Source organism: Tilletiaria anomala, assembly GCF_000711695.1.
Source record: "Tilletiaria anomala UBC 951 chromosome Unknown K437scaffold_8, whole genome shotgun sequence".
NCBI lineage: Eukaryota > Fungi > Basidiomycota > Exobasidiomycetes > Georgefischeriales > Tilletiariaceae > Tilletiaria > Tilletiaria anomala.
The window spans coordinates 167,381-187,840 of record NW_013547014.1 but is presented as its reverse complement, the minus strand read 5'-3'; the positions used below and the strand labels follow the sequence as shown (position 1 = coordinate 187,840).

At 56.7% G+C, this 20,460-nt stretch overlaps 7 protein-coding genes across 7 annotated transcripts; 1 reads left to right on the top strand and 6 right to left on the bottom strand.

The window, feature by feature from the left end:
* Window positions 1–57: 57 nt before the first annotated feature.
* Window positions 58–1,266, bottom strand: K437DRAFT_266489 (uncharacterized protein; the record flags this gene model as incomplete). The annotated part of the gene is made up of 1 exon (XM_013390024.1): window positions 58–1,266. The coding sequence occupies one exon, from the start codon at window positions 1,264–1,266 to the stop codon at window positions 58–60; it is 1,209 nt and encodes a 402-aa protein (XP_013245478.1).
* A 1,034-nt stretch (window positions 1,267–2,300) lies between these two features.
* On the bottom strand, window positions 2,301–5,188 carry K437DRAFT_254042 (Zn-dependent exopeptidase). The gene is made up of 2 exons (XM_013390023.1): window positions 4,369–5,188; window positions 2,301–4,264 (listed from the first exon to the last, which is right to left on the bottom strand). Exons 1-2 carry the CDS (start codon window positions 4,988–4,990, stop codon window positions 2,739–2,741), a joined length of 2,148 nt encoding a protein of 715 aa, XP_013245477.1. The 5' UTR covers window positions 4,991–5,188; the 3' UTR covers window positions 2,301–2,738.
* A 229-nt stretch (window positions 5,189–5,417) lies between these two features.
* K437DRAFT_254041 (uncharacterized protein) lies at window positions 5,418–7,079 on the top strand. The gene is made up of 2 exons (XM_013390022.1): window positions 5,418–6,201; window positions 6,299–7,079. The coding sequence occupies exons 1-2, from the start codon at window positions 5,526–5,528 to the stop codon at window positions 6,649–6,651; spliced, it is 1,029 nt and encodes a 342-aa protein (XP_013245476.1). The 5' UTR covers window positions 5,418–5,525; the 3' UTR covers window positions 6,652–7,079.
* On the bottom strand, window positions 6,700–9,665 carry K437DRAFT_254039 (putative MFS monosaccharide transporter). Its single transcript, XM_013390021.1, has 9 exons — window positions 9,050–9,665; window positions 8,566–8,974; window positions 8,068–8,464; window positions 7,975–7,984; window positions 7,611–7,902; window positions 7,519–7,533; window positions 7,346–7,452; window positions 7,180–7,261; window positions 6,700–7,100 (listed from the first exon to the last, which is right to left on the bottom strand). Exons 1-9 carry the CDS (start codon window positions 9,343–9,345, stop codon window positions 6,879–6,881), a joined length of 1,830 nt encoding a protein of 609 aa, XP_013245475.1. The 5' UTR covers window positions 9,346–9,665; the 3' UTR covers window positions 6,700–6,878.
* A 310-nt stretch (window positions 9,666–9,975) lies between these two features.
* On the bottom strand, window positions 9,976–10,345 carry K437DRAFT_174385 (uncharacterized protein). Its single transcript, XM_013390020.1, has one exon. It carries the CDS (start codon window positions 10,259–10,261, stop codon window positions 10,013–10,015), a length of 249 nt encoding a protein of 82 aa, XP_013245474.1. The 5' UTR covers window positions 10,262–10,345; the 3' UTR covers window positions 9,976–10,012.
* Window positions 10,346–11,082: 737 nt separating this feature from the next.
* Window positions 11,083–13,374, bottom strand: K437DRAFT_174478 (uncharacterized protein). Its single transcript, XM_013390019.1, has 3 exons — window positions 12,926–13,374; window positions 11,547–12,840; window positions 11,083–11,482 (listed from the first exon to the last, which is right to left on the bottom strand). The coding sequence occupies exons 1-3, from the start codon at window positions 13,127–13,129 to the stop codon at window positions 11,442–11,444; spliced, it is 1,539 nt and encodes a 512-aa protein (XP_013245473.1). The 5' UTR covers window positions 13,130–13,374; the 3' UTR covers window positions 11,083–11,441.
* Window positions 13,375–15,403: 2,029 nt separating this feature from the next.
* Window positions 15,404–20,338, bottom strand: K437DRAFT_254035 (TPR-like protein). Its single transcript, XM_013390018.1, has 13 exons — window positions 19,738–20,338; window positions 18,302–19,667; window positions 17,999–18,227; window positions 17,827–17,928; window positions 17,399–17,760; window positions 17,216–17,327; window positions 17,049–17,155; window positions 16,864–16,990; window positions 16,301–16,798; window positions 16,084–16,208; window positions 15,912–16,005; window positions 15,729–15,805; window positions 15,404–15,654 (listed from the first exon to the last, which is right to left on the bottom strand). Exons 1-13 carry the CDS (start codon window positions 20,091–20,093, stop codon window positions 15,547–15,549), a joined length of 3,663 nt encoding a protein of 1,220 aa, XP_013245472.1. The 5' UTR covers window positions 20,094–20,338; the 3' UTR covers window positions 15,404–15,546.
* Between the last annotated feature and the right edge of the window lie 122 nt (window positions 20,339–20,460).

The following is a 20,460-nucleotide window of genomic DNA, read 5'->3' as shown; positions in this document are numbered from 1 at the left end:
CGAAAGCAAACCCAAAGAAACCCCTTCCTCGGCCAACTTCGCCGCGTCGTATCGTCATTAAGAAACGCTCGCCTGGGTGCGGGCGTCACGCAGATTGAGCAAGCTGTCGAGGGAGGTGCGGAGCTCGTCGGCGCTGTGCACAAGCGCGCTGAGCCCGCCGAAAGAGGCGCTGCGCCCTTCGAGCAGGATGTCGAAGGACGTCAGCATGCTGCCGAGACTGCGCAGGCGCGTCGCGGCGGCTGCTTCTGCTGCGAGGTGCTTGGTTGTGTTCCCGCCGCCGCCGCCCCCATCGCTGCTGCTGCTGCTGTTGGTGATGATGCTGCTCTGCGTGCTGACGTGCATGTGCGGGCCGGCCTGGGCGAGGGTGCAAGTGCCGGTGGAGGAGGAAGATGTGGATGACACGAGGCTCAGGCTCATGCGCATGCCCGTGCTGTGTCGCGATGGACTGAGCAGTGAGACATCGCTGCCGGCGATCCCAAGGGAGGAAGCGGAAGCGGAAGGTGTCGCTTGCAGAGGCAAGGTGACCTGCGGCTGCTGTACCTGCTGCTGAAGAACAGGAAGCGACTTTGCAGCAGCCAGGTCGTCATACCCTGCAACAGCGCGGTCCACGTCGCTGTGGTAGACACCCAGCAGCACACGCTGCCGTCGAGCCCACTCGCGCCCCATGGCGTTCCACGCAGCGTAGCGCTTCAGCTCGCTCTGGGCGTCTGCATGCCGGACATACCGCCCGCCGTTCGCGGCCACGGTCGTGGGCACTCCCCCCGCGCAGTTCGAGTGCACGTGGATGTAGACGTGCGGAGGGCCGGCAGTGCGGTTGGACTCGGCATTCGGCTGCGCACCCGCCTCTTCATCGTAGTCTCGCGCTAGCAATGCCGAGCAGGGCGAGAGGATGAGCCCTCTTGATGTCTCTGCCACTGCTGCTCCGGGGGTCGACATCGCCGCTGCACCCGCGCTGGCGCCACGCTCCAAATTGTCTCCACCGCTGCCATTGCTTTTACCGCTGCCAACGCTGGCAGAGGTGCCGTCTACAAAAGGCACACGAGACGTTTCGAGCGCGGGGGTGGCGTGTTGATCGCCGCTGCTGCTGTCGCTTGAGGTTTGCTCGTTCCGCGAGCTCGAGCAGTGGCAGCGGTGCTGTTGCAAATGCCGTCGGATGCAGACGGTCGTGCTAGGCGGAAGGCCGTGGGCGGGGCCCGGGTCGGAGAAGCCATACGCTGACGTTTCGCTTGGTGTTGATGCGGTGGCGCTTCTTGAGAGCGGGGGCATGCTTCGATCGGTGATTCGTCCTCCGAGGGAAAGGACGGTGATGCTGATGGTGATGGTGACGGTGATGATGATGATGACAACGATGATGGGAATGACGACTTGGACGACCAAGCTTCCTTTGCACCGTCCCGTCGTTCGGCTGCGCCACGGGCCTGTCGCTGGCCGGCGGCCAGCGGCATCGCAGGCTGTATGCTGATGCTACGTGCGTTTGGCGAGGGTCCAATGTGTTCGCGGGCGCGTGCAGCCGCCTAACCTATGTCTGCGCGTCGAAGGGCGCAGCTCTTTTCTAGGGCGGAGAGAATGCCGAGGGTGCAAGGTCAGGACAAAGGAAAGTGCACTGAGTGTGGGTGAGCGCGTGGCACAGACGGTGCAAGGGGATCTGTGGCGAGGGGTAGGCAGATTAGGTAGGGAGAGAGGGACGAAGGCCAGGGGTGCTGGTTCGCAGGCGCTTGCCGGAGTCAGTTTCGCCGCTGCTAGCAAGGATGAACGCCTTTGGAGTGCCCAAAATGAGAGCGTGAGTCGTGTAAAGCCGTTGAGGAAAAGATCGGCGGGAGACGAGGTCTCGCGCAGCTAATGTCTCATCTCTCTTCCATCGAACGCGAGGCTGCAGGACGTGACGAAGCGCAAGTGAGCAGAACTATGTACCAAAGTCGATGCACATCGCAGGGAGCATGTAGCTCGGTTGCTGCCGCTCCACTTCATTTATAGATTCCAGTTCAGCCCAGTCGAGCCTTGCCAACTTGGTCTTCTCAGCCACGGGGGTGATGAGGGGATGAAGAAGAGGTAACGAGGCCCAGCCTTTTGGAGACCGTGGGCCAGCCAGCCGGGCGGGAGGGCCCATCTCTAGCCCTCGCAAGAACTCGCATTCTCGTCTGATGGTCTCGCCCAACTCACATCCCCCAGGCACTGTCTCTGCCGCGTAGGTGCGCGACGGCACGGGTGCATGGTTGCTGCCAAACTAGGGTTGCATGCGGGCCAGACTAACGCGAAGGGCAGCCAGGGAAGGGGCACACGCAGGGAGATCGAGCACAGCACAGTACATGGAATAGCAAAAGGCTTCGCCTGACGCGCCCATCATATGCAGCTGCCCGGCCCACCTCCCGCCCATGTGTGCTGCGCGTGCGCTCGGCTGCGATGACGATGCCAGGAAAAGCTTGTGGGAAGAGAGCAGCGGCTTGATCCGCCAAGCTAACTACCCCCGCTCGGGGTCGTCGTCGCCGCCGCCGCCGCCACCCGTGCACTATGCACCGTGGCGTGGTGCCTCCCAGATGAGAGCCGCTTTGGACCCGTTTGTGAAATGGTAACACGTTCGAGCTGCAGAGTGCAACGCATGTATGGAGCACATGTATGAGAGGGTATTTCCGAGAAATATTGTTCCGAGCCGAGCACATCAGGAGCGCCATGTATTCAAACAGAGAGCCTGTAGAAGGCGCCACACCTATCCATTCCCGACCCTGTCCCCCGCTGGCAGCTTACAGCTCCGTCGTCTGCTCGAGCGCGAGGATGAGCGTGCTGTAAAAGTCAACGGCCTTGACAAGTCCATCGGCGTGGTAGTGCTCGTTGGTCGTGTGCACGCCAGCTGTCGCACCGCCTACGCCCGTCGTGTCCGGCAGCAGCGACGCAGGCCCAAAGCGGATGATGTGCTTGCTCAGCGGCCACATATACCGCGTGTCCGTGTTACCCTGCATGATCGCAGGGATGACGCGGATCCCCGCGGCTTCCTCCGCCACCGCGCTTCCTGCCGTGCTGCTGTTGCTACCCCTGCCGCTGCCGCCCATCACTTCGCGCGCCTGGTCCTGCCACACGCGGCGGATGACGCTCGCGACAAAGCGCCAAGGCTTGGCGTCTTCGCCCACGACCGGCGTGCCGGGCGCGGGTTCGAGCTCGTTCTCGTCCCACATTCTGACAACGACGTGGCCCTGCTGCTCCTGCGAGTGGAAGCTGCACGGCTCCACGGGATGCGTACACTTCCACTCGGACGGGTTGGACACGGCGTTCTCCGTCTGCTCGCCAAAGATGTCTGTCGAGAGTGCTAGCGAGCGGGCAGGGTGCTGGATCGCGCGCACGTACGCCTTCTTCACGTCCGCGACTGAGGAGGACGTGGAGATGCGGTGGTCAATGATCGCCTCGGCCGACTCGGGCAGCGCGTTCACCTTGACGCCGCCGTTGAAGATGTCCACAGCGCGCGTGGTCTCGGCTGGGTTGCTAAGCGAAGGGTACCTGCGTAGCGCCTGAGACAGACGCCGGCGCGCCAGCGCGATCCGCTGCTCACGCCGCCGGTCCGAGTCAAGCATGGGGGCAAGCATGCCGGCCAGTCGGCGCGTAAACGAATGACGACGCGGGCAACTGGCGTGGCGCTCGAGCGCGTGGCGACCGCGAGGGTGGCCGAGGGCCCAATCGAGGTCGTCCATCATCGACTTGATCTCCGGGGGAAAGGCCTTCGAGTCGGAAAAGCACTGCATCTGCCTGTACGGGTAGTCAGCGTCGGTGCCGGTGACGATCGCGCCAAAGTCCTGCGAGTCTTCAATGGCGGAGACCAGCTTGGCGAGCAGGCCGACAGAGGTGTGCTGCGGCGGGAAGGACGAATGGCCGCCTTTGGCTTGCACGGTCATGGACACATGCACCGAGCCTTTTTCAGCGACGGCGGCCATGGCGATGGGGAGCCGCAGCACGTTTGCCGGGTCCTGCGGCCCGAGCACGGGCGTTCCCTCGTCGACGATCAGGGAGAAGCTGTCGTCACCGTAGCGCTCGTGCAGAAACGCGCCTAGGTGAGCCGCGCCTTGCGGGCCTGACGCCTCCTCGTCAAAGCCGAACGAGACGACGACCGTGCGCTTGGGTACGTGGCCGGCTTCGAGGAGAGCCTCGAGCGTGGACACAATCGAAACGAGCCATGACTTGGCGTCGTACGAGCCGCGTCCCCAGATGGTCTGATTGCCCTTGTCAATGTACCCCTCGAACGGCGGGTGGATCCAGTCGTTCAGGACTTTTGGGTTGACCGCTGATGTTCGAGGAGAGAAGAAAAGAAGAGAGTGAGAGCGAGAGAGGGAGTGTGTGTGTGGATCAGCGGGGTAGTTAGGAGACTTGACTGGGCGTTGAACTCACGAACGACATCCTGATGTGCCATCAGGAGGAGCGGCTTGCGCGATTCGTCCGAGCCTTGCCACGTGTACAGGAGCCCATTCTGGTTGACCAGCTCGAGCTTGACGGGTCCGTCGGGCTGGTGGACCTTGGGGAAAGCGGTGTGCATCCAGTCGCGGAAGGGTTTGAAGATGGTCGTCCACCGCTCGGGGTCCTCAGCGGGGGCGGGCCAGTTGTCCGAGACGGAGGTGTCGATCGCGATGGCCTGGGACAGGCGCTGCGCCAGCAAGCTCTGGCCAGGGAGGGCGATGGGGTGCAGCTCTCCATTGTAGGCCATTTGCTGAGGGCAGCGCGCGGCGGCGAGCGCCTCGACGGGGATGGCGTGGCGCATCAGGGTCGCATGGATGCTGTCGATCGAGTCCATGAACGACTCGGAGGGGCGACTGTCGGCAAGCTGACGGATCAACGAGCAGCTGATGAAGAAGACGACACAGACGCGCAGCATGTGCATGATCCAGGCGCGACCAAGCGAGAACCAGGGTGGGCGATGTGCATCGGCGTCGCTTTCGCTCGCGCTCGCGCGATGATTCATCGGGAGGAGCAGCGAATGGGGGTGGGGCCCTAGCTTTTCCTTTGCGAACGCCATCGTGGTCAGTGGTCGAAAAAGAGCTCGCGCTGCTTTGTACACAGACGGGCTTGCTTGCTCTGCAAATGTTGGGCGGGCGAGCAAGCTCCCGAGCCGAGAGGAGGATGGAGCTGAGGCGGGTCAAGAAGGAAAGGTGGATGGGTCAATACAATGAACGACCTCTCGCTCGTGATCCGCTACGTTTCGATGCCATGCCGTCTACACATGTACCACATTCTATACTTGCTGTACCACCAAACAGCAATGGGCAGCGTGGCCGGAATCCCCATTGTGACGGGGATTCAAATTAAATTCGGGGTATCGGCGCCGACGCGCTGCGCTACATAATACCAAGTAGGGTTAGGGGACATCCACCAACGTATATTGCAGACGAGACTGCAGACCGCCGGTAGTAGCAGTACATACATAAGGCACCTTCACCATGTACGCACGCGACCGAGGGGCCACACGTGAACGCTGGCGAACAATCCCCCGCGTACAACTTGCTGGTTCGGTGCATACAACGCGAACGAGAAGAGTGCCAGCTCGTGCATGCATGTACAAGCTGCGTGCGAGTAGACTCTGCGCCGTGCTGCCTTGCTTTCAGCATGCGCCCCTGATGCACGGCGGCGGCAGCGGTGGAAGAGCGTGGACAGCACAGTTGCAGTCGCTGGCTCCGCTGCCACACCCTCGGCGACGACGACTACACCCTGCCTGCCCTTTCGGATCGCCTCTGAGCGCCGCGCTCCTTGTGGCGTCTCCCAGGGCGTACTGCTTATCGGCAGCACTCGCAAAGCCACAAGGAGCACATCCAGAACAAGCAAGAGGGGCGGGCAAAGTTGGCTGCAACGGCGACGGCACGCACCGTGACACCAAGCCGAGACGTCTGTACCGTTACGTCATCGACGTGCACGGCCAGCTGTTCCTGCACGACACCGTCCCCAAGAACTTGACATCGTGCTTCAAGAACACCGAGTTTCTCGACTTTTTCTTCATGCGTCTCCGTCCCAACGACGTTGATCCCGCCGAGGCGAATCCCAGCGACGCCGCCGTGCAGCCGCAACAGCTCTCCCACGACTGGACAGACGAGCTGGCCGGCAAGCTGACGCACCGAAAAGCGAGTGCTCTCGCGCGCTCACAGGGGTACCAATGGATCAGCCCTTGCATGGGCGAGCTGAATTTTGTCAAATCGGCGGATACACCGATCGTCTATCGAGACATCTCGCACGATGGTGCGTCGCCTGCCCAGTCTGGCTGCATGCACATTCAAAAATGAAGCGATGTGGTCTCTCTCACACATCTCCTTTTTAATTCTTTTATGGATCGTAGGTAAGCTCCGTTGGGCGGGCACGCTGACGACTCCTTTCAACCCTGACCAACTCTTCGTGCACCCCGCCACCGGGCGACTGTACACTCTATCGCCGCCTTCGGGGGCCGCTGCCACCTCTCTCACCGCGCGAGGCCAGCCGAGCACGAACAGATTCGGGGACTACAGTCTGCTCTCATCCGCCCTCGTCTTGCAGCACCTCGCCGCCGGGCTGCACATGCATGATGACCTTGCCGATCGCGCGCCCGGCGACGACGCCGGCAGCGTTGAGTGGCACGCAAAGACGCACAGGCTGCGCCTGCTTGATCCGCGGAGCATCTGGCTTTTGCATGACAACCGAAAATTGAGGAATTAATCATCCATAAATACGCTCTTTTGTCTTCCCAGCGGGCATGCAACGTCGCTTGTGAGCAAGATTTGATGTTACAACATGTGTGAAGGAAAGACCGGTGCGTGCCCGGCTTTACCCGCGTAGCAGGCCGGGCGCGGCATGGAATATGAAGAAATATTGGGTGACGAGCAAGAGCAAGCTTGGCAGAAGTAGCATCAAGCGAGGTAACAGGAGCAGCGACTGCATTCCCTTTAGAGCTTCTTTCTTAAATCATCATCCCTCGACCCGGACCCAGCATTCGCAGCGGCGCCAGGGCCAGCGCCTGCATTGGGCCACACACGCGCCTGCGCCTCTGCTGCGAGGCGCTGCTCGATGCGCTCGAAGCGCTCCTTGTCTGCTGCACCGGTGCGATCCCCAAAGATGCGGTCCATGTCTTCCAGCTTGATGCCAGCGATCTCGGGGACGAAGAACCACTGTTCCGAGTCCGATAGGAGGCAATTCAGAATCACGGCACCACGCATTCCATTTTCTAATGGCAGGCCAAGCACTCACGGCCCAGATGATCGAGAGGAAACTGAAGCAGGCAAAGAAGACGAATGCGCCATAGCCAGTGTTCTGGACGAGGACGGGAGTGCTGTGAACGCAAATAAGGACATATGTCGGGTATCAGTACCAAGGCGTTCGAGGAACGCAAATCAGGGCAAACGGTCGTACGCACATGAGGCCGACGACAAAGTTGAACAGCCAGTTGGACACGACGGAGTATGCGACGCCTTTGCTGCGCAGCGATTGAGGAAAGATCTCTGAAGGCATACTCCATGGGATCTGCGAGGGCGTAAAGTGTTAGCCGCGCTGCACCTAGCGGCCTCTGGCTAATGGGTTTCTGCTCACGGGGCCCCAGCTAATCTGAAATCGAAAGCACGCAAAGAGCATCGGTCAACATTGAGTGCGGGCAAAGCAGATTGAAACAACGAGCCACTCACTCCAAACACAACCATGTACAAGCACAGCATAGCGACGCCAGCCCAGCCTTCGGCGCTGTGCGACGCCCATTGGCCGTTGAACTTGGCCACGAGCGCAGCGACGATGACGAGTGTCGCTGTCATGCCGGCGCTGCCGCCCAAAAGCAACGGGCGCCGTCCGAGACGGTCGATGACCACGAAGGAGATCATGACACCGACCAGCTGCGCCAGGTTGACGACGCCGGACATTTGCAGTTGCAGTTCGTACGTCAGTCCCAGCTGGGCGAACAATGATGGCGAGTAGTAGATGAGCCTGGAACGGTGTCGGAGATTGATCAGGTTTTAGGAAACGTTGGACAAATTCAAGACTGTAGTGGACACTCACGAGTTGATACCTGTCAGATAAATTTGAGACCAAATCCTAAAATGAGCGAAAGTAGTCGGATGGAGGGGTCATATTTCATTGACATCCACTCACCAACCATCTGCTGAAAGAACATCAGCAAGATACCCAGCCATGTGCGTTTTGAGCAACCCGAGCGGAAGCAGTCGAGCCACGCCCAGATTTCGAGCATGAAGCTGCTCTTCATGCTGCCATCCATGTACTCCGGATGGCGTTCGCCGCGAATCTCCTCGTGTACCTCGATCTGTGCGCGGATTTCCAGGAACTCCGCTTGCACCAGCTCATCCGTCTCTGGGCGCTGCCGCAGCAATGCGATCGTCGCGAGAGCCTCTTCCAGTCGTCCCGGACGCGAGGCGAGCCAGCGCGGCGACTCGGGGAGCAGGAAGCTCAAGGCAATAAGCAGGAAGGCAGGGACCATCTGCAGAATGAAGGGACCGCGGAACGACCAGTCGCTCTCGATGTACCGCGTGCCCTGAAAGCGTGAGGGAAGAAAATATTTTTATCGTCAGCGGATCGATGGTGACGAAAGAGGGTTGAAGGAAAGGGGGAAGATGCAATGGAGGCGCCGCTCACATAAGTTACGTAGAAGGCAATGCAGATGCCAAACACGATGGCAAACTCTTCACCAGCGAGAATAACCCCACGAATGTGCGGCGGGCTTACTTCTGCCATGTACAGCGGAGCGGAGGCGGAAAGCAGCCCGATGCCCAACCCGCTGACGGTGCGGCCGGCGACTAGCTGGGGGTAGTCGAACGAGGCCGTCTGTAACACCGCGCCAATGACGAACCACACAAAGCCGACGCGAATGGAGAACTTCCGGCCGAAGCGGTCCGCGACGTAGCCCGCCAAGACTGCTCCGATGATGGCGCCGAGCTCGAGGAATGCGGTGATGATGCCCTTATAGAGACCTGCGCTCGACGTCACGCTGCTGTCGGTCTTGGGGAACTGCTCGAGAAAGTGAGGCATGACGAGCGTGACGGACCTGTTCGCACGATGCCCAGATGTAAGTTTTCAAGACCCGAGGTCCGAAGGGCCAACTCCGAGGAAAAGAACTCACATGATTCCCTGGTCGACACCAAAGCACAGTCCTGACAAGGACGCGAAGAGCGCACAAGCGACGACATACTTATTTTCCAAGACGGCCTGGAGCGTGCCCACATGCGCGCCGTACGCCTCGGCCATGCGTTCGGGGTCCTTTGCGAGCGCTTGGATTTTTCTGAACTGCTTCGGATCCATGGAATTCAGCGAAGCGTCGACGGCATTTGCGGGCCGATCCATCGCCATGTTGACGAAGGAGGTATCGGAAGAGTGTGCGACGTGGTCCATTTTACTTTCGGCAGCCGCGGGCTTCATGGCGATGCTTTGGGGGAAGTGTGGTTGCGAATGTGTAGCTACTGTTCAAAACGTCCTAGCCAAACTATCGTCAAGGATGATCCGATCAGGATCCGATGATCAAGTCAAGTCCTAAGGGGCGGCCTATCTGGGTCGCAGATACGTGGAACGCAAGAGCCAACAAAGGTGGCAAGACGCCAGCCGGCAGCGGCGATGCAGATACGATGAGATGTGCTCTAGAAGATTGCAAGCTCATGGGCTGATTTTCGATGCAGGATGGACGGCACTTGTGGAAGGATAGAGAACGTAGGAGAAGACGTCGATGGAATGGAGGAGAGCCGACTAGACTGCCTCGCGACGCCATCAAATGGAAGGATGTCAGAAAGAGATAAGTTGACTTCGACGTCGAGTGGTATGTCCACAGTCTCTGGACCACTGCCGGGGTTCTGAAGGAGAAAAATAAAATAAAAATCGAGGTGCAGCGTGCGGGTCTGCCGGGGAAAGCGGAAAGGCACCCGATTCACTTTCGAAGGATCCGAGAGTTTTTCCAGAAAAGAAAAGCATTAGCAAGTCAGTAACTTCGCCAGCCACTGGCCCTGTGCTCGTTCCTGAATCGCTTTTTCGAACACGGCGGTTATATTGGCACGGTAGGTGGATTTAGGTGCATTCGTGGGCCGTCCATGCTTTTCTACGGATCGGCGGTTCCCCCCCAAAAACTGGGTAAAGGTTGGACGTCATTATTCTCCTTCCCGCCGACGTGTTCATCTTCATCGTCCGAGGTAAATGGTTGTGTCACATATTGCAGCATGTGGGCGGTAGTCTGTAGTTTTGGTAGTGTGGCACATGAAGAGAAAAGGCTGGTCGCTCCTTGCTGGCCTCTCCGAACGCTGCTGTCTGGGCTCTGGAGGGCAGATACCTTCAATTCACGAGATGACATGCATGCCGCTGTTGTTAACACTTCTCACCTCTCGACGCCGCCCTCCTTAAAAGAGTACGTGCCGTAAAGCGGGCTTCTCTGCAGGGGAAACGATACTTGCGTTTGCTTGCAGGACCAGTACATTATGCAAATGCGATTGCACAAAACTACAGTTTGAAAAGACACAGCGAGGGACAGAGAAAGGAAGAGCATTAAACCGGCGTCAAATCGATATGTACTGGTTGGGATGCTGGATGCTAAATTGCTGATGCGATGTTTGCAGTTACAAATTTCGGTGAGGTGTGAGCAGACTTGCTGAAGAAATGATGTTGCATCTTGGATGCGGAGGAGTAAAAAGTGCATGCGTGTATGAGTGCGTCCTTGCCTGGACTTAGCAGAAGAAACGCTAGAGACAGATGCTCCGGTTTTCGGCTGCAGAGATGCAGGCCGAATATGTTGGATAGATCGTACGAATCGTTTCATGCGAGCTGACTTTGTAAAATGATGATCAATGTATATGACGGTCGAGTGGAGCTGTGAAATACCACGGTAGGAGCCAAGTGCTAACTCGATGGAGCTTTGCGCTTCTTCGCCGTCTTGCGGCGGACGGTAAGCGGCTCTACGCTCTCATTGACAACCCAGTAGCCGCCTTTTCCGTCTTCGTCTGGTGCGCGGGGCATGCTCTCGAATGCCTGGTTGAGGCTAAGCGCATTCCGAATCGAGTTTCGCACGGAAGCAGGGGACGCCACCTGACGAAAATATGGCCAGTACGTCTCGATGCAGTGATAGATCTCGGTCAATGTCAGGCGCCTGTTCGGAGAAGCAAGGATGATCAAGCGCAGGAGCGTTATGTAGTTGGCCTTGGGACGCTCCAAGAGTTTCCGCTTTTCCTTGGGAACGAGCTTCCGCAGTTCCGCGTGTGGATCGTCCACCTTCCACCAATGCTCTCCTGCTCCCCTATCGGTGGCGTCTTGCTGTGAGAACATGGCAGACGCAGCTGGTGATGTCATGGCTGTGGCCTCGGACATGCCGAATGACTGACCACCGAAGTATGACGAAGCCGTACCAGCGCTCGAGACTTGCGAGGCGGAGCCGTATTCTTGCGCTCGCTCATCCACGCTATCCATGCCAGTTCCGATAGATCCAGGTGTATGCGCGCGAGACAAGGTGGGCATTCCCGCGCTGTTGTTTCCAATGTAGGTCATTCCCGCCGGCCGGTTGACATACGCGAAAGGCGGCGGGCTGGCAGGACCAAAGACGCGTGAAGACGAGCTGGGGTTCATGTCTCGGTACGATGAAGACATACTGGAGCTTTTGGAAAGACTGCCGATCGACTTTGACGGTGAAGTGTCTGAGTACCCTAGCAGACTTTGCTGGGTTGATCCCCATGGATGAGCAAAGTAAGATTGTCCGTTAGACTGGGCTAGGATAGCGTAGGGCGAAGTCATGGCAGAATCCGAGTCGCGATGATCATCCCGCTCGTCAATGTCGCTTGCGTAGCCGTCCCGTGGGCTCAGCATGTTCCTCAGACGCATGCTCTTGCAGTCGGCTTGATGCAATGTCGGTGTGACCGGAGCCGAAGAGTGCTCGGTACCATCTTGGCTGTTCGAAAGGGTCCAAGGCTGGCCCATGGCTGTTGCGCGTGTATTCTCGTATGTATATGCCACTTGCTGGGACGACTCGTTGGTTGGAAAAGCCTTCGTACGACCATGCGAAGCGGCTTGAAAGGACATTGGATCCGGATAGACGAAACTGTTGCCAAGCCTCGAGCCACTGGTCCCAAGGGGTGACGAGAGAGAGACGCTAGACTGCATTGAGCCGTACAAGAGTCGAGGCGAGGAGAGAGGAGGTGTGAGCTCCGTGATGGGCATGCTGCGAGGGCTGGTCTCGGTGTCTGACAGGCCCTTTGGCTTGCAAGCTGTAGGAGGTTGAATGCTGCGAAAGGGTCCGATTGTGTGCGCACTTTGTAGTGAAACCCCGTGGACTGCTGAAGCTGCTTCCACGTGTTCACGATTAAAGAGGGACGGCGTGGAGCTGCGAGCCGTTAGACCGTACAGTCCAAGCCAGGATGATTGTGAGTGCATGCCACTGAGATTACTTTGTTGAGATTGCGAGGGAAGATGATACCCAGGGTTGAGATCGTCACGGCTGCCTATCCTAAGGTGAGAGGATGAATCGGATTGATCCCTCCAAGCGCCTTGCGTTGTGGCTTCGGTGCCGAACGAATACCAGGACGGCTCATCTGGGACCGAAGTTGGAGAGATTCGCGGGGGTGATGGCACGGTGGAAGCACGAAGCGATGACATGGCATGCTGAGTTGCAGCTCCACTCGAGCCGTTCAAGGATGAAAAGACAGGCGTCAGACCCAGCAAGCGGGACGATGGTGATCGAAAGCGTCTCTTGCAGTTCGTGAATTCGTCGACGCCACCTGCCAAGCGCAAATGTGGCTCCTCTTTGGAGGCCATGTGGGTAGAACATACATTTTCAGAAATCTGAGAGGCGCCACCAGCGGTCCAGTCATCAGGAGACGGTGCAACTGGCGTTGTGAGAGACTCGTTACCCTGCATGATACCAGGAGATGTGTCCGTAGGGGTGCAGGGCTGGCATGTAACGAGAATGATGCGTGACGGAAGTGTCAGCGCCAGTAGATGTGTTTCCGACTCCTCAGTGTTAGGCCCTGCTCACCCTTTTCCGTCGTACGGGTGCTTGCTCCTCCTGATAGTTTTGTCCGTTCAAGGAGAGACGTGCCCACGGAAAGGATCCTACACTGTAGTCAAGATTGATGTGAAGCTTGGCACCGTCCACTTCCAATAGCTGGTCGTGCGAAGGCACCAGATGGAGCAGAGCTGAGGCCAGAGAGGAAGCGGATGTATCTAGGGTCGACGACATCAGCTGTGGCTCGTAGGCAAGGTGGTAGGCAACAGCTGTATCTTTTTGCGAGCACACTTTCACGGTGCCTTCTGCCACGTATACAACATTCGTGTGCGTCAGGAGCAGGTCAATTCGCGCAGCGTTGCAGCCAGTATTGAAGTTGAAGTCGCGAAGGAATTGAGGCGGAAGATTATATGCAATGCTGGGCACAATTGGACGCTGTGTTGACCAGGTGAGGTGAAGGTCTGGCGATCGTGGCAACGAAAGACGAGCGGTTACTACTTATGGCTGACTGTTGAAGCAGCCAGGGGTTTCCCTCCCTTGAAGCTCCAAGAAGGACGTCTCAGCAATCAGCCACTGCGCCGTTCGATTGAATCCCGTGGCGATTCGTCTGCGCTGTCATGGAGCGACGTCAAGGCGCCGTAAAGGCCGTCATCGCGTATTCGTAAGCGCTTCTCCTCTAGTCGCCAGCAGGTTGACAGGTAGGTGTGAGACAGATCCCTATTGATCTAAAAGACCAATGAGTCACAATGAAGCAGGCGAAGAGGCAAAGCCAAAGAGGGAAGGAGCGGATGTGGTGGCTGACGGGGAGGCAAAAGTGCGGTGCTGCGAGCGGATGACGGAGTGGAGTGATCAGTTAGATACATCCAGCAGTAAAAAGAGGAAGGGGTGACAAGCGGCCGCGCACCTGTGGCGGTGAAGGCAAAGGAGCTGAGGGAAGCCTGTGCCTCAATCTTCAGGTCATGGCTTGGGTTCGCCCAATGGCGTCTTCCTCGGCAAACTCGATTGAGGGAGCCGCGTGCCTTTCTTGGACAAACATACCAGATGAGCAAATCGACCTTCGTTTGTCCGCGTGTCTCTTCATGCGCCTTGTCAGCCGCCTGCGACAGGGGCAAAGCTGCCCGTCTGAGCACGGCCTGCTCTACGTCAAACGTCCGCCAACTGTCCAGTCAATGGAATCCCAAGCTGTCGGAAGGGTGAGCGAGCATGTGGGAAAGCAGCGGAAAAAGTGAGCCGACTACTGCGAGCAAGATGCCTTCGCAAGCAATGGCAGGGGGGGGCAGCCAGGGCCGTGTCGTCTTGCTCGAATGAAGACGGTTTAGGCCGGACTGGCGCAGACAGCGCCCCGATTCATTTTCGATCAAGCCCCCAAATCGGCCATTAAAGTTGAGTATTCAGCGCGTGAAACAAGGAATAATAATTGCGCTTCAGACTCTCGTCTTTGCTTCTGCATCTGCATCCGTCGCTGTCTCTGCCTGCATCTCTGCGCGCGCCCTTGGCGCCGGTTTGCAGAGCACACATGTGTTGCTTCCCACACTTGATTAGATGTGATATGAAGCATGTTTGGGCGAATTCGACCGATTGCGCAGTTTTGATTTCCATTGGGCTGGGGAAAGAAAGGAACCGACGTTGTTGCAAGGCGCGGAGGAGAGCATCTCACAGGTACTGAGTATGGGGAAGGCAGCCGAATCTCATGCGCTCTTTCGAATATTAATCTTGCTTCGAGCCAATATCGGATCCCTTAGATGAATTGCTGAGAAACCTGAAGGAAGGAGGCACTGCGTGGCTGTGAGCGCAATTTCCTGCGACTGGGACACAGGAACGAAACGCCAGGAGGCAGTTAGCAGGACAGATGTGAATGTTAGATACCCTTCAGCTCTTGGACTCGGCCAATGGATGGCGTGGGTAGCGGGGCGTACATACATGCTGCCGGCATTACTCCATGACAGAATACCTCAGTAGCATCCTCATATAAAATGTACTTCGAGCCAGCTGAATCTGTGGGTCGTCCAGCTGGGGCCTGCTAGCGCCTGTTCAGGCCTCAGCGCCTTACAGCGCTCAGCAGTGAACAGCAAGCATTCATTGCTCCACGCCTCCATCTCCTAGGTAATCTCCTTGCTTGGATGGTCGTGCCTGGCGCCATTGGCGTATGTGCCGAATGTTTCTCGCGGGCCCGAGCGACAAACTTGTTGGACCATATGAACTGTCATATGTATGTACTGTCCGATCTCATGATAGTGAACCGATATGTTTCACGTCCGTTATTGTAGTCAGATGGCCGATTGAAGAGAGTCAAGTTAATAAAAAGCCTTCAACTCTACAACCCTAAAGTAAGATATGTGACTCTCTTGCCTCCATGCTGTGCACACAAGTGTAACTGACCCAGTTTGCAACTGCTCTTTGCATCATTGAGGCTCGAGAGCACCCAGGCCCAAGCAGAATAGCACTGGTCGCTAATGGATCGATCAATAGTTCGTGAGCATGGCGATTTGCAAAAGAGTGCAACAGGGTCTAGGGAATGCCGAATACATAGTGTGCAAAGCCACACAAGAATACATGGGTATGCCGAATGCAGCCAGCAGGGCGAATCCTGAAATGGTGATGTTCGGACGGTTGCTTTCTTAAATTGTCCTCGCGAGGAGATTCTGGCCGGGCTACACCGTGAGATACCTTCGATACAGATGCATAGCCCTTCTTGAACCTCCTGTTGTTGTATACAGATTGGCCAGATTAAATGCGGCCTCCCGCGTCACATCAAAGGGCTATGTTTAATGAAAGGAAGGGGTGAGTCACAAAGCATTGATCATGTCCCGGAACGCATGCACACAAAGCTCACCTGTTCGTTGGAACCTTGATGCTGATCATGAAGCTCCAGGCACCGCTCGTAGTGCGGAATTGCAAGGTGGGCCAGACCTGTGGAGCGTCGAAAGGGTCAATCAGGTCAGTTTCTCAAGGGAATGCATCGACGCGCCGCAACATGGCGAGGGCGTTGGCCACAGGGCCAGACGAGAGTACTCACTGACGTGGTGTAGTGCGCGAGCTATGTTGTAGTGGGAAATAGCAGTTCCTTCGAGATTTGACAACTTCATGCTCTCTGACAGCATGGCAAGGCCCTGCAGACAGAAATCCACGGCAAAGACGCCAACGTCAGAACTCCCGATGGAGGACATGCCGATCGGTCAGCAGCGCACCTGGATGATCATGTAATGACGATTGTCGACCTGCCTGTTCGATGCACGACCGATACTAGAAATGCCTGCAATCATCATCAGCAACGCATCCGTCGGTACCTTGTCTAGCGTCCGTAGAGCTGCACCTATGGTATTCAGGCGAGAGAATGAGAGGTCAGATTGATGATCCAGCTGAGGGGTGAGGCCAGTCATGAAGGTCCAGCTGCCTCTGACCCACCCAGTGCACCTTGATACGAGTCTGTGCTCAGCAAACCGCATGCTTCGAGGGCCATGCCGACCGCGCTCGGCTGTGACGGATATCCTCCGGCTTTCAGCAAATGTGACTTCTTCGGCAGTGGTCCTTGTCGTCCTTTTGCAGCTCGCGCCCTTTTGCGCATCTCGATCAGCGCTTCTTCGTTTTCACCCTCGCTACTGTCATCTTCCGTCGCGTCTTCGCCTTCGCGGACAGACTTTCGATGTGAAGGGTCGACCCAAGCCTTGTGCGTCACATTGAACGCGTGAGCTTTGCCCAGACTGATCTGCTCGATCAGCTTGTTGCGACGCTTGATTTGCCTCCGGTGCTCATTGTTCATAGCTTCGCCCATGCCGTAAAAGCCGAGGTGATTGCTCACGCTGTTCCACAGGCGATGCGGCTCTTCGTGGAATGCGTATGCGCCGGTCAAGAACCGCAAGCCAACAAAAGTCTGAGCAGGATCGCGATCATAAAGTGCTGTCGCTACATTCAAAAACACAAAAAGTGAGTATGCACGTCGAGAGACGCAGATAGCACGGCAAACTCGCCAGTCTTGCACAGCTCTAGTGCCAAGCGGCGATCCTCATACGTCCAAATGGCATTTGACTGTGAAAGGAGGTCAAGCGTCTCACGAGCTGAGTCCCCATCTCCTGTCTTGGTTAGAACGAATGCGTACTGAAACGGAACAAGTCGTGAGTGTGTGATTACGCGTTCCTGTCAGAGCTTTTCTCACCTTCATGAAGAGGTCGATCCATTCATCGAGATGTACTCCCATCGCATGTGTGGCCCCCTCTTGGCTTGTTGCATCGTCCAACGTCCCATCGTCCGCAATGCCAGCACCTGCTCAGATACAACGTCAGTGATGGGTGTGATGATCATTGCTAGGCCAGAAAATCTTACTCAATTCCGATCGCAGACTACTGAGCAGTTCCCCTGTGCGATCATTGATGTACCCAGACTGCTTGCGCCTATTGCGCCTGGGCTCAGTGGTAAGGCCCTTGAATCGTTTAGACTGTGGAGCGATAAATATCAGCTCTACGCTGCCATTATGTGCCTTGTACTTGGATGCTCGGATGCACTTACCCTGTCCCCCGGGAAAAGTCGTTTTGTGTCTTTGAACGTGTCGATCAATTTTCCGGCCTTGTTAAGGTATTCTGCGACGATGACATCATGCTCTGCGTCCATCTTCACCTCTGGGCGCCACCAGCCTTCAACGAAGACATCATACTCCATCAGCTTGGTTGCGCGGAAATAGAGAAGTACTTCTGCTTCTTTAGCAGCCATCATCTTCTCCCTGTCTTGTCGAGAGATTTTGAATTTGGTGGAGGCGGATCTTTGTTGGTCGTGGTATTGTCTCGTCTCGTCGAAAAATGAATTCAACATCTCAAACTCCTCCGTCGGCGGCTCGCCGCTGGCAGCTTGCTGCTTTCGACGTTCCTCGATTACTGGAGGTAGGCATGTAGGAATCAGGAAAACGTGTTCTGTGACGTAAGGCGGCGACCCTCTCTCACCTTCAACGACGAGCTTCATGGCTCTTTTGGTGTCTTTGAAATATTGCAGAACTCGAGCAAGGTCGAGCTTGGCATCAACGGCGTTCGCATCGATCTCCACAGCTAGCAGGGGCAAAGTAATCGGATTGTGGTTGTGATCTCGATAACGGACTTTGTTTCTGATTCTACTCACTTTCCTCCAACGTCTGCCGCGCGATTTCGTATTGTCCAAGCTCGACTTGGCACTTCCCGACGAGAGCCCAGATCTCACTTGTATTTGATTCCGGACTATCGGCCAGCGCACTGTACATCACCAGTGCCTTCTCCCATTCGCCAAGGTCCTTACACGCATCTGCAGCATACCTCCATGCCGCGAGGATATCTGGCGTTGCTTCTGCTTCGAGCGCAAGGTCAAAGTGCATCTACAAACAGAAGTGCAGCCTTGAGCAAAGCCTCCGGGCTCCCTCCTTCATTTGAGCCGCGGCGTGCTACTTACATTTGCCTCTTTGTTGTTACCCATTCGCAATCTTGCCTTTCCCAGATAAACGCGCAGTACAGGATCCATACCATGCGGAGGTGAAGTCTGAATCCTGCGCGAGTATGTCCCCATCCTGTGCTCGGTGCCCTCCTGTGGTCTTCGCTCGTCGAATTCGCGATCGTCGTCGTGCACAGAGTCCCAGAAAATCTCCTGCGAACGTCCTTGCAGCCACCTCATGCTCTGTTTGATCACCTCGACAGTCTTCGAAGCATTGCCAAACTGCAGGTAGAAGTCTGCCATCGTCGCTGCCTCTTCGGCACCAAAAGTGGGTTCTCGGGGATAGTTAGCAGGGACGATCTGGGCTGGAATGGGCCGCAGAGGATCCGGGAAAGTCGTGAGGTTCCAGTCTTTCATGTGTTCGAGGTAGTCGAGCGCCTTAGCGCGCTCGCCGATCGCTGTCAAGCAAGGGATATAGTTGCGGACGGCCTCTGCCTCGTACGGTCGGCGCTCAAGATAATGAGCAAGAAGGCGAGAGGCTCTGACTTGCTGATTTAGCATGTTCAGGATCGTTGCACGGTCGAACATCGCGACGAGGTTGTCCTTGTCGGCCTTCATCGCTTCGTGGAAGCAGTGCTCGGCCTGGACGAGCAAGCCCAGCTGATACGAGTCACGCCCGAGGTCGATCCAGTGTGGTGCTCTGGTAGCAACCAAGTGACCGGCCAAAATCTTTGCTTGAAGACCTTTCTCTTGCTCGCCAATCATGTCATAAACCAAGCCAAGCACTTGCCATGCTTCAAAAATGGTCGGCTCAATGCGGATGACTTCATTGAAGCTGTGGATAGCGGCTTCTGGGTCACCCTCAGCATAAGCTGCATGACCTTGACGGAGCAGATGGTTAACTTCGTCTGAATACTGCTTGACGCGAGCCAAATTCCTCGTTTTGCGCTTGCCGAATCCGCGTGATGCCGCGAGCTCGCGCTCGAACAGCCGACGCTGGTCATCATCGTCGTCTTCGTCCAAGTTTATTGAGGCAGTGCCTTGCTGCTGCACATTTCCAACAAAAGCTTTGAACGCGTCCACGTCCACTTCGACCTCTTCCGGTTGATACGGTTGCTTGGAAAGAGCCTCGCTGAGCCATTGATCTGTGTCCAACCGTGAAGCCTTCAGACTTCCCTCTTCGACAGTGACGTTGTAGTGGCGCGTAGTCGCCGCATTCCCTCCTTGAAAAGCCAGGTCAAGCTCATCGAGTTCTTCCAAGCCTACCACCGGTGGTGCGTCCGCAGATTGCGTATAAGCACCATGTTTGCGTTGAGTACTCTTCGGTCTTTCCGGTGGCAGGTACTCGTCGTCTGAATCGTCCGACTGAGCCATGAAGATTTCGCCACTGAGGAATTTCAGCAGGTCCGCCCATCAGTAGTTTGAAGCGAACTCATTCTTTTCATACGTTGACCCACTCCACGTCATCATATTCGTATTCATCGGAGTCTTCATCCTCCTCCTCATCGGAATGGGCCATGTAAATGGCATCCTGTTCACGCCCTTCCGCACCAGGCAAGGGCCGACCGCTCAACTTTTCAGCCTGTGCCGCTGACTGTTGCATTTCGAGTAGCCTCGCTGAGGCGCTGATTGCTGAGTCCTCTTGCACCTGACCCCAGGGAGGAGGCGGCTGAAGTGGCATGCTTGAAGTGCCGGATAGTCCAGCTTGCGCGGCATCGACTGCGCCGAAGGAGAAATAATCCTGGTCTGTAGACGAGCTTTCCTTTGAAGGGGGTCGCGCCTTCACGGATTCATATCTGCCTCGAGGAGCCATTTTGCTGGCTATGTTGAGGGAGGACTCGTTATATGATGTCAATGTAAGGGCAGTGGATGTTGGTGCGCTGCTAGCGCTAGCGTTTACCGCACTTCTTGCGTCGAATGGATGAGACACAGGCAAAGGAGTCTATCCTCCTTGTATGCACATGGCTAACAAGCTGCTACCGCACCGTCTATTTCTCCCAGCGTCGATGCTCTTATTTATATGTATGTGGCCGCTCTCAAATTGGTGCTTGATTGTCGATATAATGGATCTAGGCTCATTGGAGTTGTATTGGTCTGCTCTGTGCTGGACCCTCTTCAACGCGTTTTTGTGCCATTCATACTGCCACGGTGCCCTGGCGTCGACGAATCAGTGATCGAGA

Excerpts from the sequence above, each read along its gene's own strand:
- K437DRAFT_254041 (XM_013390022.1), top strand. The coding sequence starts at position 5,526 with ATGTACAAGCTGCGTGCGAGTAGACTCTGCGCCGTGCTGCCTTGCTTT. Across the intron at positions 6,202-6,298 it reads TCGAGACATCTCGCACGATG|GTAAGCTCCGTTGGGCGGGC; the intron begins GTGCGTCGCCTG and ends TATGGATCGTAG.
- K437DRAFT_254035 (XM_013390018.1), bottom strand. The coding sequence starts at position 20,093 with ATGGCTCCTCGAGGCAGATATGAATCCGTGAAGGCGCGACCCCCTTCA. Across the intron at positions 17,328-17,398 it reads GACTTTTCCCGGGGGACAGG|TCTAAACGATTCAAGGGCCT; the intron begins GTAAGTGCATCC and ends ATCGCTCCACAG. Across the intron at positions 16,799-16,863 it reads ACTAGAGCTGTGCAAGACTG|CGACAGCACTTTATGATCGC; the intron begins GCGAGTTTGCCG and ends TTTTGAATGTAG.
- K437DRAFT_254042 (XM_013390023.1), bottom strand. The coding sequence starts at position 4,990 with ATGGCGTTCGCAAAGGAAAAGCTAGGGCCCCACCCCCATTCGCTGCTC. Across the intron at positions 4,265-4,368 it reads GGCACATCAGGATGTCGTTC|CGGTCAACCCAAAAGTCCTG; the intron begins GTGAGTTCAACG and ends CTCGAACATCAG.
- K437DRAFT_254039 (XM_013390021.1), bottom strand. The coding sequence starts at position 9,345 with ATGAAGCCCGCGGCTGCCGAAAGTAAAATGGACCACGTCGCACACTCT. Across the intron at positions 8,975-9,049 it reads GGTGTCGACCAGGGAATCAT|GTCCGTCACGCTCGTCATGC; the intron begins GTGAGTTCTTTT and ends TCGTGCGAACAG. Across the intron at positions 8,465-8,565 it reads TTGCCTTCTACGTAACTTAT|GGCACGCGGTACATCGAGAG; the intron begins GTGAGCGGCGCC and ends TCACGCTTTCAG.
- K437DRAFT_174478 (XM_013390019.1), bottom strand. The coding sequence starts at position 13,129 with ATGTCGTCGACCCTAGATACATCCGCTTCCTCTCTGGCCTCAGCTCTG. Across the intron at positions 12,841-12,925 it reads CACCCGTACGACGGAAAAGG|CCCTGCACCCCTACGGACAC; the intron begins GTGAGCAGGGCC and ends GTTACATGCCAG. Across the intron at positions 11,483-11,546 it reads CAGTCTTTCCAAAAGCTCCA|CCCGCCGCCTTTCGCGTATG; the intron begins GTATGTCTTCAT and ends TGGTCCTGCCAG.
- K437DRAFT_174385 (XM_013390020.1), bottom strand. The coding sequence starts at position 10,261 with ATGTCATCTCGTGAATTGAAGGTATCTGCCCTCCAGAGCCCAGACAGC.